The 16,129-nt window shown below is 49.8% G+C and overlaps 6 protein-coding genes across 6 annotated transcripts; 2 read left to right on the top strand and 4 right to left on the bottom strand.

Annotated features, from left to right (window-relative positions):
• On the bottom strand, positions 1 to 2,959 carry FMAN_04462 (putative protein kinase CHM1; the record flags this gene model as incomplete). Its single annotated transcript, XM_041828826.1, has 4 exons — positions 1 to 410; positions 464 to 563; positions 609 to 2,661; positions 2,946 to 2,959. The coding sequence occupies 4 exons, from the start codon at positions 2,957 to 2,959 to the stop codon at positions 1 to 3; spliced, it is 2,577 nt and encodes an 858-aa protein (XP_041679651.1).
• A 3,245-nt stretch (positions 2,960 to 6,204) lies between these two features.
• On the bottom strand, positions 6,205 to 8,468 carry FMAN_04461 (putative glycine--tRNA ligase GRS1; the record flags this gene model as incomplete). The annotated part of the gene is made up of 2 exons (XM_041828827.1): positions 6,205 to 6,600; positions 6,651 to 8,468. 2 exons carry the CDS (start codon positions 8,466 to 8,468, stop codon positions 6,205 to 6,207), a joined length of 2,214 nt encoding a protein of 737 aa, XP_041679652.1.
• Positions 8,469 to 9,854: 1,386 nt separating this feature from the next.
• Positions 9,855 to 11,153, top strand: FMAN_04460 (putative protein kinase Eg22; the record flags this gene model as incomplete). The annotated part of the gene is made up of 3 exons (XM_041828828.1): positions 9,855 to 9,953; positions 10,013 to 10,984; positions 11,037 to 11,153. 3 exons carry the CDS (start codon positions 9,855 to 9,857, stop codon positions 11,151 to 11,153), a joined length of 1,188 nt encoding a protein of 395 aa, XP_041679653.1.
• Positions 11,154 to 11,462: 309 nt separating this feature from the next.
• FMAN_04459 (uncharacterized protein) lies at positions 11,463 to 12,298 on the bottom strand (the record flags this gene model as incomplete). The annotated part of the gene is made up of 2 exons (XM_041828829.1): positions 11,463 to 11,690; positions 11,750 to 12,298. 2 exons carry the CDS (start codon positions 12,296 to 12,298, stop codon positions 11,463 to 11,465), a joined length of 777 nt encoding a protein of 258 aa, XP_041679654.1.
• An 839-nt stretch (positions 12,299 to 13,137) lies between these two features.
• Positions 13,138 to 14,709, top strand: FMAN_04458 (uncharacterized protein; the record flags this gene model as incomplete). The annotated part of the gene is made up of 5 exons (XM_041828831.1): positions 13,138 to 13,183; positions 13,252 to 13,439; positions 13,501 to 13,611; positions 13,670 to 13,940; positions 13,997 to 14,709. 5 exons carry the CDS (start codon positions 13,138 to 13,140, stop codon positions 14,707 to 14,709), a joined length of 1,329 nt encoding a protein of 442 aa, XP_041679655.1.
• Positions 14,710 to 14,928: 219 nt separating this feature from the next.
• Positions 14,929 to 15,554, bottom strand: FMAN_04457 (putative NIP7 protein, required for efficient 60S ribosome subunit biogenesis; the record flags this gene model as incomplete). Its single annotated transcript, XM_041828832.1, has 2 exons — positions 14,929 to 15,269; positions 15,329 to 15,554. The coding sequence occupies 2 exons, from the start codon at positions 15,552 to 15,554 to the stop codon at positions 14,929 to 14,931; spliced, it is 567 nt and encodes a 188-aa protein (XP_041679656.1).
• Between the last annotated feature and the right edge of the window lie 575 nt (positions 15,555 to 16,129).

A 16,129-nucleotide genomic window follows, 5' to 3' on the forward strand; every position in this document is an offset into this window, starting at 1 on the left:
TTATTTGGCGTGCTTCTTGAAGGCAAGAAGATCTGCCAAGCTAGCCAATGGGCAGCCATGACGCAAAAAGTCATGAGCCAGGAGCTCATCAGCAGAGGCACGGCTCTTGACGTCCACACACAGGCAGACAGACAAGAATGCCTTCAGTTCTTTGCTCAGTTTCTCAGGCTTCTTGAGCCGAGGAGTTCCATTTGTTGCGATGAGGTAGAGAGCTTTGAGAGGTTCCTCGTTAAGATATGGCGGCTCGGACTCTATCATCTCAATCGCCATAATACCCAAAGACCAGATATCGACCTTGGGACCGTATTCCTTCTGCTTGACAACCTCGGGGGCCATCCAATAGGGGGTTCCCACCATGGTGGCTCGCTTGGACTTTGTCTCCGTGAGCTTGGCGCAGAAACCAAAATCGGCTGGACATATGTCAGCATCGTGGACTTGTTCATGTTACTGGCGATCGGCTTACTGATTTTCACGTTACCACGAGCGTCGAGTAGAACATTATCACTCTTGATATCACGGTGAATGATATTCTGTGAATGCAAGTGCTGCAGTCCGCGGCAAGTCTATGGGTGTCAGCAGTTACAATGTGAAAGAGCCAATGCGCATACCTCGTGGCAAATAGTAGAGATTTGCTCCTCGGAGATGGACGGGTTGTTGTCAATCACGTCAGTGAGGGCACCTCCCTCCATGAATTCCATAACGACCCAGAGCTCTGCGTTGTTATTACGCAGAAAAGCATCCAAGAAGTTAACAATGTTGCGGTGCCGGCTGTCTTTCATAACCATGATTTCGTTCACGATGAGCTCCTTCCTAGGTTGGTGAGCGAGGTCCATTTGTTTGATGGCAACCTGGGCCCGAGGGCCCTGGGCACGCAGAATATCGCGGGCAATGCCCACAGCTGTCTCCTTAATCTTAGCAACGTAGACAGACCCTGATGCACCCTGTCCGATCTTCTTCTGCTTGGAATAGGAAATGTTTGGGTCGTCCTTCGAAACGGCTTCCTTAAGCTTGGCCATAACCTCACTCTCGGACATAGTAGACATTCTGACATCCTGCTTACGCTCCGAAGGCGATGGCTTGGCAGTTAGAGCAGCTTCGGCGGCCTTAACGCCATCAGCCTGCTGCTGTGGTGGACTGGGCTTGGGTGCAACATTTAGGGGCTTGACGGGAGCTGGTAAGCGCGATGCTTGAGTCTGTTGCTGCGGCTGTCGAGGTTGTGAAGCTTGGTTTCCATTGGCATAACGAGGTGCGGCGTTATCGGCGCGAGGAGTTCGCTGAGCCTGGCTAGGATCCCTTAGAGTACTGGAGCTAGGCTGAGAGGCTAATGGTGGTCGCTGAGAGGTCGTAGGAGGTGAAGGAGCAGGCCGCTGAGCCTGGAGGTTGCTCTGCTGTTGCGAGGCCTTTGGTGCAGGTGGAGCTGCTCGTGTTGGATTGTAGCGGTTGGGCTGGGGAGAAGGTGATGAGCTGTAACCACCACCAATTTCCTGCTGGGCAAGCGGAACCTTGGTTTTGGGAAGAGAAGCGTTGTAGGCTTCAAGGTCGCGTCTGTTCTGCTCCTCAATTTCGCGCTCCCGCTGTCTCTGAGCCTCCAATTGCTTCTTACGCTGCTCCTCTCTCAAGGCATCCTGAGAGACGTAATTAGGGGACATCTGTTGCATCTGCTGGCGCTGCTGGTACTGTTGCTGCTGGTCCTGCTGAGCAGGGCGCTCATCAGGGCGGGCAGGGCGACGCGGAGCATTGGGGTTGGGTTGAACAGGAGAAGGGTTGTAACCTGGGCGCTGAGAAGCGGCTGGCGGCGCAGGTCGAGGAGGCGCCACAGAAGCACCACTGCCATATCCCAGCTGTTTGTTGGCCTGGCCCTGGGCAGGAGGAGTTGGCGTCAAGCTGGGATATTGATTGGGATTTTCAGCCCTTTTGGCAAGATCGGTATAAAAGTCCAAAACCTCGAAGACGGCTTGAGGGTTGCGCTCATAATCTTCTTTAGTGATGGCTGATGAGTTGAGGAGCTTCGACCACTCTGGTGGCAAACCGACGAATTCACCAGTCTTTGGATCAAAACCAACATGCACGGCGTGAGAAAAGTTAGTAGGGTTGCTGACTCCGCCCATGCCTGGGCAAGCGCCGTAGATAAAGTCGATCCACTCATATAAGTCATCATCACTCTTTACCTTGATTTGTAGGGTTTTGGTTTGACCGTCGTCGTCGCCGGGGCTGTTAGACGAACCATCTGGTTTGCGCTTGATCTCGAAGATAGTACCGGCGGCTTCGACTCGTCCGACGTTGACTACATCCCTGAGGTAAAGTGTGTACGAAACCTTACCACCCTCGGTCTTGTGAAAATCGAGCGACTCTTTACGGAGAATTAGGTACTTCTGCTTCCAGGGTTGGATAAAATTCTTGCTCTCCTTGACCGACGCCCAACCCTCCTTCTTGACAGCGACCCCGCCCAGACCATCGGTATTGTTGGACTGTTGGCGGGCGATCGGAAGCGAGATGGTTGAGCCGGTGTACGTCGAGGTTGCAGTACTTCGGATGGGGGAAATAGCCATGTTGGCCATGCTTCCTGGAAGGTTGGCATTGGGCGTTAGGTTCAAACGCGGTCGATCGGTGGGAGGCCGAGGCGCAGGGCCCGGGTTCATGAACTGGCCGGACGAGTACATACTACGAATCGTTAGTTGCTGAACTTGAGAAGCAATCTTATTCGTATTGTTGGTTGCTGACAGTGAGGAACCCCGTCTTCCAGAACGCCACCACAGATTTCAAAAGTAGATCCCAGCAGCGTCAAGAAATATGATAGAAAGATTGGCACGGCATCAATCTATCAGGCTGACATAATGGCTTACGGAGGAGTATGTGTTTGTCGCTCAAAGAAGGGAGAACTTTCACCCCGCCTCTTTGCCATGAGGCGCGCCCTCATGTCACAGACCCAAGGAGAAGTAACGTACCTGTTTTGAGCCATCTTGAATTACTTGAACTGCGAAGCGCAGTAAGATTTATCTGATGGTGACTAAAAAGAATAAGACCGTCTGAAATCGATATATAAGTAGGTTATATGGCGGGTCGTACGCTTGCTGGCTCCCAGATGTAATAGCGAGCGGTGGACGGGAGGGAACCAACTCAGGAGCGCTCACAGGGGTGGTTCTGGGCGGTCTGGTTTCGGCAATGTTGGAGGGTACCCAAACAGAGATCAAACAAAGATTGATCTTGGGCACAGAAAAAAAGGCCTTCTCAGCGACAGGATGGAGAGGTCATGTATTCGAAAATCGAGTCGGAGCAGCGGTCAGGGTTAGACTGAGAGTAAAGGTAGGTAGACAAGGAAGCTCGTCAGTGACAAGCACGGGGGTTAGGTAGATTGGAGTGGAGGTGGGCGAGCGGGACTGTGCTGGGATAAGATATCGCACGTAGCCGCAAAACGGAGAGGAAGACGGCGACGAGAAGCAAGTTTAACTTTGTTGGCAGCTGGTGGTGAAGTACCAGAAGCCGTAAAAAGCACAGGCGAGTCTGACGTTATGAGGGAGAACAAGAAATACTGGATGAATAAGGTACCTACAAAGGTAGGTAGGCAGGTAGGTAAGTTAGTAGGTAAGTAAGAACGAAAAGCCAGGTGGGTTTGGGGGAGGGAGCGGCCTTCCAAGTTTAGACCACCTGCAGAGAATGAACAGGAGAAGGAGGAAACGAAGAAAGGTGGGGAAGGAGGATTAAATGACCCCTAGTTCCCCAGCGCTGAGATATTCTCCCGCCGCAGAAGTGTCAGATGAAGAGGGACGGGGAACTTCCAGTGGCGTTCCAGTTGCACATGCCCACAGCCAGCTCCTCGTTGTACTTTAGGTAGGTACCTATAATTGATGGTGGCGGGCAGTGTGGTCAGTGCCTCTGGTACTGTCGATAAATACTGACCTAGGATCAATGGAATGGATAAGGTAAGGTACCTTAGTCTAGAGAAGCAAGAAAACATCAGACCCTGATATAAGGTGTAAGAATAAACTCAGCAAACGGTATACCAAGTTCATACTAAATTTAGACTAAATTGCCTAAGTTTTTTTATCATTCATGATCAAAGTCCTGAGCTTTCTTTCCTCCCCTAGGCTGGGCTCTGGGCTCCAATTCTTCCTCAGGTAAGGCACCTAAGACTTCCGTCTAGTGGAACTTGACCCCTGGATTCCGGGTTGCCAATGCATGCCCGTTGCTTCTTGAAGTTGAAAGGGTCCAATTACTTGCATTGGATAAGATGGTGAACCTGGGGGACTTTTCAACGTGCATGTGGTGAGGTTCTGATCGAGAGTCTCTCCATACCTGTAGTACGTAATATGGAACGCCTACCTAGGTAGGTACGGGGGACGACTGCCTTAAGTACTACCTTAACTACATAGTGACGTACTACCTAAGACAACAAGATTAGTACCTAAACTCAAGAATTGAAAAGCTCCCATAAGGCCCCACCTTTCTTTGTGCTGATTTTAAGTCTAACCCATGGAATCTTTATAGGTTGAGTCAATACGGAGTAGGTACGGTACAGTACATACATAAGTACCAGCGGCGGTCATGGCACGGGCCGCTGTTGGCCAAAGTGAAGTCTCCAGCTGCCCCATCTAGCAGTATCGTCTGGGTAGGTAGGCTAGAGGAGGAAAGAAAACTCAGGGCCTTGATCCTAAATGACAAAAAGACTTAGGTAACTTAGTATCAGTTTATGATATCTTTTGCTAAGTTTATTTTAACACCCGATATAAAGGTCTGGTGTTTTCTTGCTCTCTATCTAGGTGAGGGTACCTAGGCAATGAATAATCTCAGCAACTACCTAGTAGATAGCTATCAGCTTGGAAGATTTATCACATTGTTCATAAAAATCAAAACTCCTGACCAATCCATGATACACAACGATTGCCCCTCATCCCAGTCTTTATCAAGCTTTGTTAGCGTTCTGAACACTGTTGGCTTGCTTGTCTCATGGTTATTGGTGTCAAGGTCGCCTGTTGCGTTGTAAGCGCCCATTTGCCACGCACCACCATTCCTCATCTAGCGGCCATCGGCATCTGGATCTTTGATGTTGTCAGATCCCTTGAGAAACTCTTCTAAAGTCCCATAAAATGGTCCTGTCTAGGCAATGCAGAAGGAACGCAATAATCAGTTGTGGCTTTCCTAGGTAGATCGCACCTAGAAGATGAGACCAAAACACTCGGTCTGCTTGGCCTATATCATGTGTCATATACCAATCTCCGAAGCTCCCAGTCGCACAAGCTTACTGTATGATGATGATGATGATGATGATGGATGCCAAGAACATGTCCTCAGACTATCGATATAAAGTTTCCGCTATGCGTGGCGCGAAATAGCCGCGATGCTTGCTCAGAGCCTAGAGATATCAAATGACACTCCTTTTGAAACCCTCATCCAACTGTTCAGGTCTTTGCTACCTACCCAGTAAACCCTGTCAATTATCAAGTCGTAGTAGTCGCGGTGCTTAACTTGATTACAATGTTAACATCATATCATGTCTCCAGTAAAACCCGGTAAACCCCTTCTCATGATTGAACCCTGTCCAACTTCACAATTAAAAATTGGAGATTATCATCCTTTTCCTCAGCAACCAAAGTCTGCCATTGCAACCCAATCTCGGCTTCTCCAGTTTTAAATTCAGGATCAAAATCAAATGCTGTAGTTAGCACTTTTTTCTTCTTCAACTTTCACTTCTTTAAAACAAGCCAAGGGAGAACTCGTATACTCAGCCAACAGCGGTCTCGTCAAATACCAGTTGTTTCACAGCCTCAAGACACTCATGTCTGAGCACTTCGACTTAGTGTCAATTCAATTGAAGTAAGATGACTGAATTCCAAGTAGATGAGTAACAGCTGCTCGCCTTTGCACGTCGCTTACCGATCACTGGGAGCCTGACTTCCAATCCGAACCCTGGATACCTGGTAACTGGCATCATGTACATCCAGGAGACCTCGGAACTCCTTTGGCCTGCTGTTGACCATCGAGAACCACAGAACCATTGGTGAGGGGATGATCCAGGAATCAGCTGAAATTTAAAAGGCCCATAAAATACAACTTTGCTTTTACTCTTGAAACCCGATTACAGTGTTTTGTCTCGTGATTCCTAGACTCGAACTTGACGAATTCCAACCCCTGCCCTTAAATTCACCATTTTGATAAGTTTTTGGTCACTGCGGCATCTATATTACATTTCTTCTGACCCTTTCTACTCTATCGTTGAGCAACCTCAACCTCCTGGCCCTCAAACTTGGGGAGCTCACTCTCAATCTGAGACCAAGTCTTACTGCCGTTCACAAGCGACTTGATAGCATCGATGATCTTCTCCTGCTCCGCTCGGACTTGGTTGGTGCTGTCACGATCTCGCAAGGTAACAGTACCGTCTTGTACTGTCTGGAAATCGATGGTAATGCCGAGAGGAGTGCCGAGCTCATCGTTTCGGCTGTATCGCTTACCGATGCTGGCAGAAGAGTCGTCCACACGGCTGGAGATACCGGCACTGCGGAGACGTTGGGACAGCCGCTTCAGGAGAGGCTTGAACTGGGTGTTGGAGGAGAGGGGAACAAGCAAAACCTTGGTAGGGGCCACAGTTGGAGGGAAAGATAGAACCTTTTAAGTATTAATATTTCATCATGCACGTTTAAGGGGTTTGTTCTTACACCACGGGCTTCGTCGCCACCTTCGGTGCCACGAGTCCAGAAGCTGTGCTCCATCAAGGAGTAGAGAATGCGACCAATACCGAACGAGGGCTCGATAACATTGGGCACAAACTCGCGCGTGTTCTCGACCCTCTTGCGGAACTCGATGGCAATGGAGTCCTTGTTAACCTGGACCTTGCCGTCGCCAACACCAGCGACTTCAAGAGTGATGCTGCCGTTGTCGCTCAACTCCTTGGCCAGCTTTTCTCGCTGTTCTTGCGTTGTAGCCAAGAGAGCAGTCTCTACAGTCTTGGCATCCTTCTTGAACTGGGGACCAAACTTCTTCCTTTCGATGTCGATTTGCCACTCCTCAATGACAAGAGGAGTCTCGCGCTGCTCGCGGACAACCAGAGGGGCACCAGTCTTTTTGGCATGGACACTCAGGTCGTAGGCACTTCGGTCAGCACAGCCGACACACTCGATCCAGCCAGAGCTGGTGAAGAGTTCAGCATCCCAGCAGTCGGTGGCATAATGAGCCATCTCGTTGGCCATGTGCTGGCGGAATCGCAGCTTGGTCAGATCCACGCCAATCTTTTCCAAGAACAAGTGAATTCGGGCAAGGAAGTAGCCCAGAGTCTCGTTGTCGACAAGACCATCCTTGACAGCCTGGCCGATCTTGAGAGTTCTGGTCGTAGTCTTGCCACTCAGCTGTGTATCACGGTCAAGGAGAACAAGCTCGACATCTTCAACCTCATGGAATCGGTGATGCTTCTTTCCACCCTCGGGATCGACGAAATGCTCAATCTCGGCCATAAGGAACTCACGTACTCGTAGAAGGCCGGCACGAGGAGAGATCTCGTTACGGTATGACTTTCCAATAGAGGCAGAGGCGAAAGGCATCTGAGATTGGTTGAACTCGAGGAGCTTGGCAAAGTTCAGGAACTGGCCCTGGGCAGTCTCGGGGCGGAGGTAGCCAGGATAGTTGCTGCTGGGACCAATGGAGGTTTGGAACATGAGGTTGAAGGAGACAGGCTCCGCGGGCTGGACACCAGTGGCAGGGTTTCTGAGATCATACTTCTTAATGAGCTCGCCAAGCTCTGGACCACCGTAGTTGTCGATTCTGGCGAGAACCTCCTCATACTCCTTGACGACGGCGTCATCGAGTTTCACAGCTTCAGTCTTTGTCTTTTTCTTCTTCTTCTTGGGATCCTCCTCCTTGTCCTCCACCTTCTGGCCACGGGCCTCCTTGTCGCCGTTGAGCCGGGCCTCAAGGATGGCCTCGACAAAGTGATCGGCTCGAAGAATCTCGCCATTCTTGGGGTCCTTGCACATCCAGTCGGCGAACTTGTCGACATGGCCACTGGTCTTGAGGACCTCGTGCGGGGTCAAGACAGTGCAGTCAACCTCGAGCATATCCTCCTCGAGGATGAAATGCTTGCGCCAGATATCAATGACACCGGCCTGCAGTGCGCAGCCAGGGGGGCCATAGTCGAACAAACCACCAACACCGCCGTAGATTTCGAAGGACGGGGTGTAGAACATGCGACGCCGGAGGATGGATTCGAGGACAGCTTTGTCAAGGGGCTGACCCTTAAGAGTCGTCGCGGCGGAAGTCATCTTGTCCTTTCTGCGCTTTTGCGACGTTTGCAGTTGAAAAGCGTTGAGGGGTCGTGAAGTCGCAAAAGTGCGGGGTGGTTTTGCACAGGCCGCAAACCGGAACCTGGAACCAGGACGTGACAGACAAAGTTGCCTTGACAAAGGGAAAGCTGGGGAAAAGCTTTTCTTTACTGTTGTTGGCAGTGAGGCTGGAGATAGTGATACGGGACGAATTGGCTTCATCCACCCTGATTATAAAAGTCGTCAGGTAAAGAGACAGAGGAGGGCGTGAGTCACAAAAGGCAACTCCGTAGGTGGCCTAAAATGGCTGCTATTAGGTCAGACCAGAGAGACTCGAGACTTGGAACTGGGTCTCGGTGTGTGGTATCTACCTATGGATAACTTAGATTAGTACCTGGCTGTGGGTGGTGGGGGAATTTGTGAGTTTCTCTGGCATCTGCTGGGCGCTGATTCGACAATTTGGCGGTTAAAGACCCTAAAGAGGGAGTTTTGCTATCGTGGGTGTATCTACTAACTAAAGCAGCAGGTTTGGGAGGATAAGTAACAAGTCTGGCAGACATCGTTTTCTTTGACCCCACCACATCCGCGTACCATTAGGTTTCTACCATTCACGGAGTATAAGTACCTCCCCTCCCATAAGGTACCTACGGTTTGTCGTGCCGGGACACGGCTTGATCATGATAATCATGACGTTGGCTGAATTTTGCATTGAAGTATCTTTTTAATGAAATTAATTGAAATAATCAACCGCCTTGGTACTTGATGAAGCGATTGGCTCTGATAACAGAAACCAATCATGCCAACGAGTTGTGCTGCTTGTTGAGTATCTGGTGATATACCCCTTACAGGTCGTCTCAATCTCCCAAGACGGACTCGCGGGTATCTCCTTGTAGGCCGATTTTTTTACATTTATTATCTATGTATGAACGAAGAAGAAGAAAGCGTCTGTCTATTTAAATTTTCGTTAAATGTTTGCGTAAATGGAAGACAAAGATAGCACTGACTCTATCTTCACTTCAGACTTGTGAGCTCAGCCATAGGTATCTACTACCTAGGTTGCATTGACGACGAGCGAGACAATGTCTGAAGAAACCTTGACTACTATACCTATTACCTAGGTGCCTACCTCGTGACTCACGTAGGGTAATTCTTGCACGTATGCAAGAACTACTCCGTAAAAGTGATCGAAATGGCAATAATCGTTCTGGAATCTGGAGGGGGACAAGAGAGATGCCACTGTCGGGCTGTTGAAGTCGGTCCTTAAAACCAATGACCAGCAATGACCAGCAATGACCAGCCCCGTCAACGTCTTATCTCAATACATCTCAGTAACTGCACGATCTGAATAATTCATAAGGTAAGATAGGCAGTTGTGCAACAACCTTCAACGTCTGTGGTGGTCCGATCTCAAGCTCGCCCCAGATCTCAAGCCGCCCCCGGCGTAGTTGCTCGGCAACCATATGTTTATACTAGCTGGTTTCTGACCCCAGCCAGCGACCTGACTGACCGCATCGGAACCGTTCAAAAAGGCAAACTTCGTTCGTCTTTCTTCATCTCTTCGTTCGTCTTTCACTAACATTAACAGCCCATCCCGCCTTGCCCCCAATAATGGCTACCCGTACAATTGAGGCGCGCTTCGAGCGCATGTCCGTCAACGATGAGAATGATCCCCTTGGCGACGGCTCTAAGCTCTACGGCAAGACAAAGGTGTGTGTGTGTGTTTTGCTGCGACCGCTCCATCATAGCTTGATCACTGACATGGGTAGACTATGGTCTCATCTGCCACATCACAAAGTATACATGGAGCATCTCGACCCAACCTCTTCAAAGTCGCTCTCCAGTCGCAAAGCAGCAATACCAACGCCGCTGTGATGTTGCCATCCCAGGCCGCTCAACGAAAAGTCAATAACGCGCCTCCATCCCCTACAAGAAAAGCACTTCCATCTTCCTCCAGGACGTCGGATGAAGCTCAAGATGAACGAAAATCAGTTACACTGCCAGAGCAAATCAGCGTCCCTAAGCAGTTTCACCTCGGCATGTTCGAGATCGGTCGGCCTCTGGGCAAGGGCAAGTTTGGACGAGTGTACCTTGCTCGAGAGAGAACAACAGGCTTCATCTGCGCCCTCAAGGTCCTCCACAAGAATGAATTGCAAGCAGGCCGTGTTGAGAAGCAGGTTCGCCGAGAGATCGAGATTCAAAGCAACCTGCGACACCCCAACATTCTTCAGCTCTACGGCCACTTCCACGATAGTAAGCGAGTATTCTTGATTCTCGAATTCGCTGGCAAGGGTGAACTGTACAAACACCTCCGAAAAGAGAGCCGGTTCCCCGAGTGGAAGGCAGCCCAGTATATCGCCCAGATGGCATCGGCATTGCGCTACCTGCATCGGAAGCATGTCATCCATCGAGATATCAAGCCTGAGAATATATTGGTTGGCATCCATGGTGAGATCAAAATCTCGGATTTCGGATGGAGTGTGCACGCTCCCAACAACCGAAGGAAGACCATGTGTGGTACTCTTGACTACCTCCCTCCAGAGATGATCAAGCCCGGTACCTCTGACAACTTTTACAACGAGAAGGTCGACCTGTGGAGTTTGGGCGTCCTGACGTATGAGTTCCTCGTGGGTGAAGCGCCCTTCGAGGATACGCCAGTGATGACTCAACGAAGGATTGCTCGTGCTGACATGTCGATTCCTTCATGGGTCAGTCCTGAGGCTACTGACCTCATCAAGAAGGTATGCAGCCAGCCCCAAAGATTTCTGTATCGCCATACTGACATTGATGAAGCTCCTGGTGTTGGACCCAGAGAAGCGAATTCCTCTTGAGCAGATTCAGCAGCATCCCTGGATCATCAAGCACTGCGTCAAGGGTGAGCGTGCTTCTAACCGAGAGAAGGGGCAATAATGATATAACGACAAGTAACATGAATGGATAACGGTTGAAAGGCGTTCATCGGCAGTTGATTGACTGATTTTCTAATAATCAAGGACGGAATCTGGCCGTTTGCATCAGTTGGAGTACGGGATTTTCTTTTGTGGCATCATTCCAACAATCATTAAAACGAATACAAGAATTGCTTCAGCGTGTTGAAGGGTATCATTGATAGTATTGTGGTACACAGCAGAAAAGGCATCATACATTTCATTAAAGGCGCTTCTCGCCTGTCTTGGATATCGTACACATTTTCGTATATGGAGGACAGACTGCTAGCAATTATCGATAAACCTCATCGAATGGCCGCGTGTCTGCAAAGCAAGAATCCCAAACCTGGTTGACAACCTTTGTTGCTTGCACATCGTCCTTGCACGTGGATCTGGCCGTGACGGAATCGATGGCTCGTCTGCGGACGCAATCTTGGAATTGCTGGGTCAGTCTCCAATTCCCTCTAACAAAGGCCTCTTTTGTCCACCTGCACTCGCCACTGAGCATTGAAGCTCGGATCTTGATAAGTTAGCATCCCTGTTTGTAAGGAAATTCATTGGCTTGCTTCCTTAACCGACCTCTGTGCATGCGGCGTGCTTCAAGTCCTTTTGACCCATGAAGTCGACATTCTTCCACCGAACATAGTCCCAGGCATGCACCATCTCATGCGCCAGCGTATCCTCGAGATGCTTTCGGTTCTTGATGTGGTTGGCACATATGAGGATGCCATGATTGGGGCTGAAACCACCAGATTGCCAGTTGACAGTGCCGTCAGCCCTCAGAGAGGAGGGACAGCGACGGCAGTGAACATTGGAAGGGTCTATTCGTCCATTGAGAGCCTGAATCTTGTCGGACATGAAGCGAACGACGGGCGAATAGGTAAAGAGCCAGTCGCGGTCTCTCTCACAAGCTTTGCAGTCTTTTTCTTCCTCGATTTCGGTTGTGTACTCTCGGAAGAAGAATTTGCCCTCGGGTGTCATTTGGCCCGAGAGCATTTTGAAGTAGTTCATCCACCATGAGATCTCTGGAGAAAACCCTGTTTTTGCAGGGTCGTTCTTGATTTCTGCACTTGAAGCACTTGGCGTTCTAGCGGGGACACCTGGAGGAGGTGTAGAGTCAGATGACATTCTGCAAAGGCGCGTGTATGTAATTCCAAATGCCAATTGAGTCCAAATTAGGGTGTTGTGGCTTCGGCGAGTGAATTCGGTATTCGGCGTAAGACTCAGAATCTCAAGGTGATTGATCTCCCTTGACCTGGGCTTCTTCTCCCAAGGCAGTGGAGGCTTTAATTTAGTTGGCTTTCTTAGCTTACCTCACTCAATTAGTAGGTAGCCTCTCCCCCCCCTGGAGGGGCCTGTACCGCAAGTGTCTAGGTATTCTGCCACGCACCCGATAGCCCGATTCGGCCAGGCGGTGAAGAGGCTGATTGGACCAGTTTTCCGAATAAGGGACCCTATTCGTGCTGTTTTCCCGGGCGACATCGGGGTCTGGGGAACTCTTCAGCAAGGGCGCAGGAGCACAGTCCAATCAATTCGACTATCGCCCAACGTTTGCCCAGCTCCAGCTCCAAACATCCTGACACTCCCACTCACATCCCATCTTATACCATCCTGTCCTACCTATCCTGTTCAACCCTCGGTTCCACACTCAGAGAGAGCGACAAGGGCGCATGAGAAAAATGACGAGTGAAAGCATGTTTCAATGTAAGCATTTCTCTCGACCCGTCTTTCTTTGATTTTGTGTTGTGGCAGAAGAGTCAAGCAAGTCTGTCTGTGTCGTTGAACTTGTTCCTATATATATATATATATATCACCTCCCTACCTTACCTTGTATATATGCGCCTCTTCACATGTGTAGTGTATGGAGACACCCATGTGAAAGTGCCAGTCTTTCCTTCAGGCGTTGCATCATACCCCAAAAGCGGCATTAAACTGACTTGTTTCCCTTTTTCTTCAACCTCGCAGTCATGAGAGGCAACGGGACAAAGTCTCTGACCATCGTCATCAAGCTTGGTGAGTTTACTTTACGGCTCAACACCATGCTTGACTCATCCCCCACTAACACTCGGCCTTCATCACAGGAACAAGCTCCATTGTCGATGAGAAGACTCACGAACCACTTCTTCCGATTCTGACTCTCATTGTTGATACGGCCGTGAAGCTTCGCAAAGATGGTCACAGGGTGGTCATTGTTTCGTCCGGCGCCATCGGTGTCGGTCTCCGGCGTATGGACGTGGAGAAGCGACCTAAGCATCTCGCGCAGCTACAGGTTGGAACCGAATGTCTCTGTTGGTCATCTATAATCAAGTGACTAACGTTAGCATCTACAGGCTCTTGCAGCGATCGGCCAATGCCGCCTCATGAGTCTCTGGGATAGCCTGTTCACCCACCTCAGGCAGCCAATTGCTCAGATCCTCCTTACACGAAACGACATTGCAGACGTGTGTACAACTCTTCCGTCTTGAATCTTCAACAGTGAACTAAAAATACATGTTGCAGCGAACGAGATACTTCAACGCTCAAAACACCTTCCATGCCCTTTTGGAACAAGGTGTAATTCCCATTGTTAACGAAAACGATACTCTTGCCGTTTCCGAAATCAAGTTTGGCGACAATGATACTCTCTCTGCCATCACTGCCGCTATGATACACGCTGATATGCTGTTCTTGATGACGGATGTTGATTGTCTCTATGACAAGAATCCCAGGACCAACCCAGATGCTAAGCCTATCGAGGTGGTCGAAGACATCGCTGCACTACAGGCTGACGGTAAAGTCTATATTCAATCGCGGGCGTGTCTCCCCGAAAACTAACTCTCAAGGCAGTATCCAGTGCTGGTTCGTCCCTTGGAACGGGAGGCATGAGCACCAAGATCATTGCTGCTAGGCTGGGCACTTCCGCTGGAGTCACGACTGTCATTACTAGGTCTTCTAACCCGGGAAACGTGCTCAACATTGTGCAGTATCTACAGTCAATACAAAAAGGGAACACTCCCCCCAGTCCAGACGAGCGTGCTGAAGGCTTGTCACGATCGGCATCGGCTCTGACGCTCTCCAACTTAAATGGCGCCCCTTGGCCCCCCTTACACACTCGCTTCATTCCCGCCAACGATCCCATCAGGGACCGTCACTTTTGGCTGCTTCACACTCCTCACCCTCACGGCACCCTCTACATCGACTCAGGCGCTTATAAGGCTCTTGTTGGCAAGGCGGGTCTGCTTCCGGTTGGCGTCATTGATGTCGAGGGTAATTTTGCCCAACAGGAGGTGGTGCGTCTCGTAGCAGTCAAGCGGCGATCAACCCCTGGGCCTGATGGCAAAATGTGGGAGGGCACTCCTGAAGAAGTCGGCCGAGCTCTGGTCAACTATGCCGCCGCCGAGATCGCGCGAATCAAGGGCAAGCAGAGCGTCGAGATTGAGAAGATTCTTGGCTATGCTGATAGTGAGTATGTCGCTCACCGACAGCATGTCGGTTTCTTTAAGAGGGACAGCAGGCCAGTGAGTCCAGCTCGAGAGATAAACGGTGCGGTAATGGAATAGGCAGGCAAAGAAAGGGCTTCGAAAATGGGCAAAATGGGGCAAGCGAATACATTTCAACATATACAGCGCTTTGATGACGACGATGATATCTACCAATCTACCAAATAACCCAAGCATGATTGACTTGGCCACAAGTTTCTTTTCCCCCCTCACTCTCAACGCCAATGAATGAATGATTAAAATAGCCCCAACGCCTGACGAAGCAAACCACACTGCCCTCTACCCCGTCGCAAACAAGTTGTCTTCGTCACGGAGGTACTCTCCACAGTCGGCCTGTCTGAAACAAGTGACACCGGTAGGATCCAATCTTCGGGCCTCGGCAGTGCTGCGGGCAGTGACGCCAAATCCGAGCGGTGTATCGTTCATGCTGTAGACAACAACTCCCTGGTGTTCGGGGCAGTCCTCTGACCAGCGACCGACATGCGCCTTGACGATGTTGCTGCCGTATAGGAAGGGCATAGTTCCGTTCTCCTTGACCCAAATCTTGTAGCGGGCGTGCTCGGCAATGATGGGAAGGGCTGTGATGTGCAGGCGAAACTTGCCAGACTTTGTGAACTTGCCTGTGAAATTTGAAGGTTAGCTAGAGAACATTGTGGCATTTATCAAGGGAGAGACATACCAAGACAGGTTCCTAGAGAGAGAAGCTTATCACGAGCAATAGAGGTCGCCAGGTTGGCGATCGAGAGACGAACGTAAAAGACACGATCGCGAACTAGGCGGAAGACATAGCGATCAGGGTTGGGGGAGTCGTCGAGGGGTGCGATCAGGTTCTTGAGGGAGCCACCGGTGTAATTTGCCAGTTTCTCGAACAGAGTCTGGGTCTCCTTTTCTGTGAGAGGGCGCATTGTATCGTTAGGAAATGGTGATTGATGGTGTTGGTGATGTTGTTCAATGGCGGGATGACTTGGCTTCGCAGAGGAAAAAAAGTTGATGGAGCCGAACAGATAAGGATTCTTATCAGTCGGCGGCTGAAGGTGGAGCGGAGGTTTAAATGGGTAGGTGGGGACCCTCGTCTACCTACTTACCTACCAAGGTAGGATACCTTAGAAAATGGCTAATGAAGATACCTAAATTTCATTGCAGCGTCATTCAAATAGCAATAGAAAATAATGCATTAGGATATATAGAGAGTCCGTATCTTGAGTAGCAGCCTAGTAGTTAGTATTGTGTTAGTTTCTCTTAAGATGGATGTAGAGAAATTCAGGTGGTCCTAGGACATTCACAAAAAGCAACTTATAACGTTCAATTACTCGCTCTGATAAACCAGGTCTGGGACGATTTATATCATAAACAGGTAAAACATATACACCAGAATGGTAGTATCAAGACTGACAGTGAAGCCCACAGATCTAATTATAGCCCTATAAATGTGTTTACTCTTCGGACGGCGTTTCTCAGACCTAACGTCAGCCGAGTCCCC

This window comes from Fusarium mangiferae (assembly GCF_900044065.1).
Source record: "Fusarium mangiferae strain MRC7560 genome assembly, contig: FMAN_scaffold003, whole genome shotgun sequence".
Lineage (NCBI taxonomy): Eukaryota > Fungi > Ascomycota > Sordariomycetes > Hypocreales > Nectriaceae > Fusarium > Fusarium mangiferae.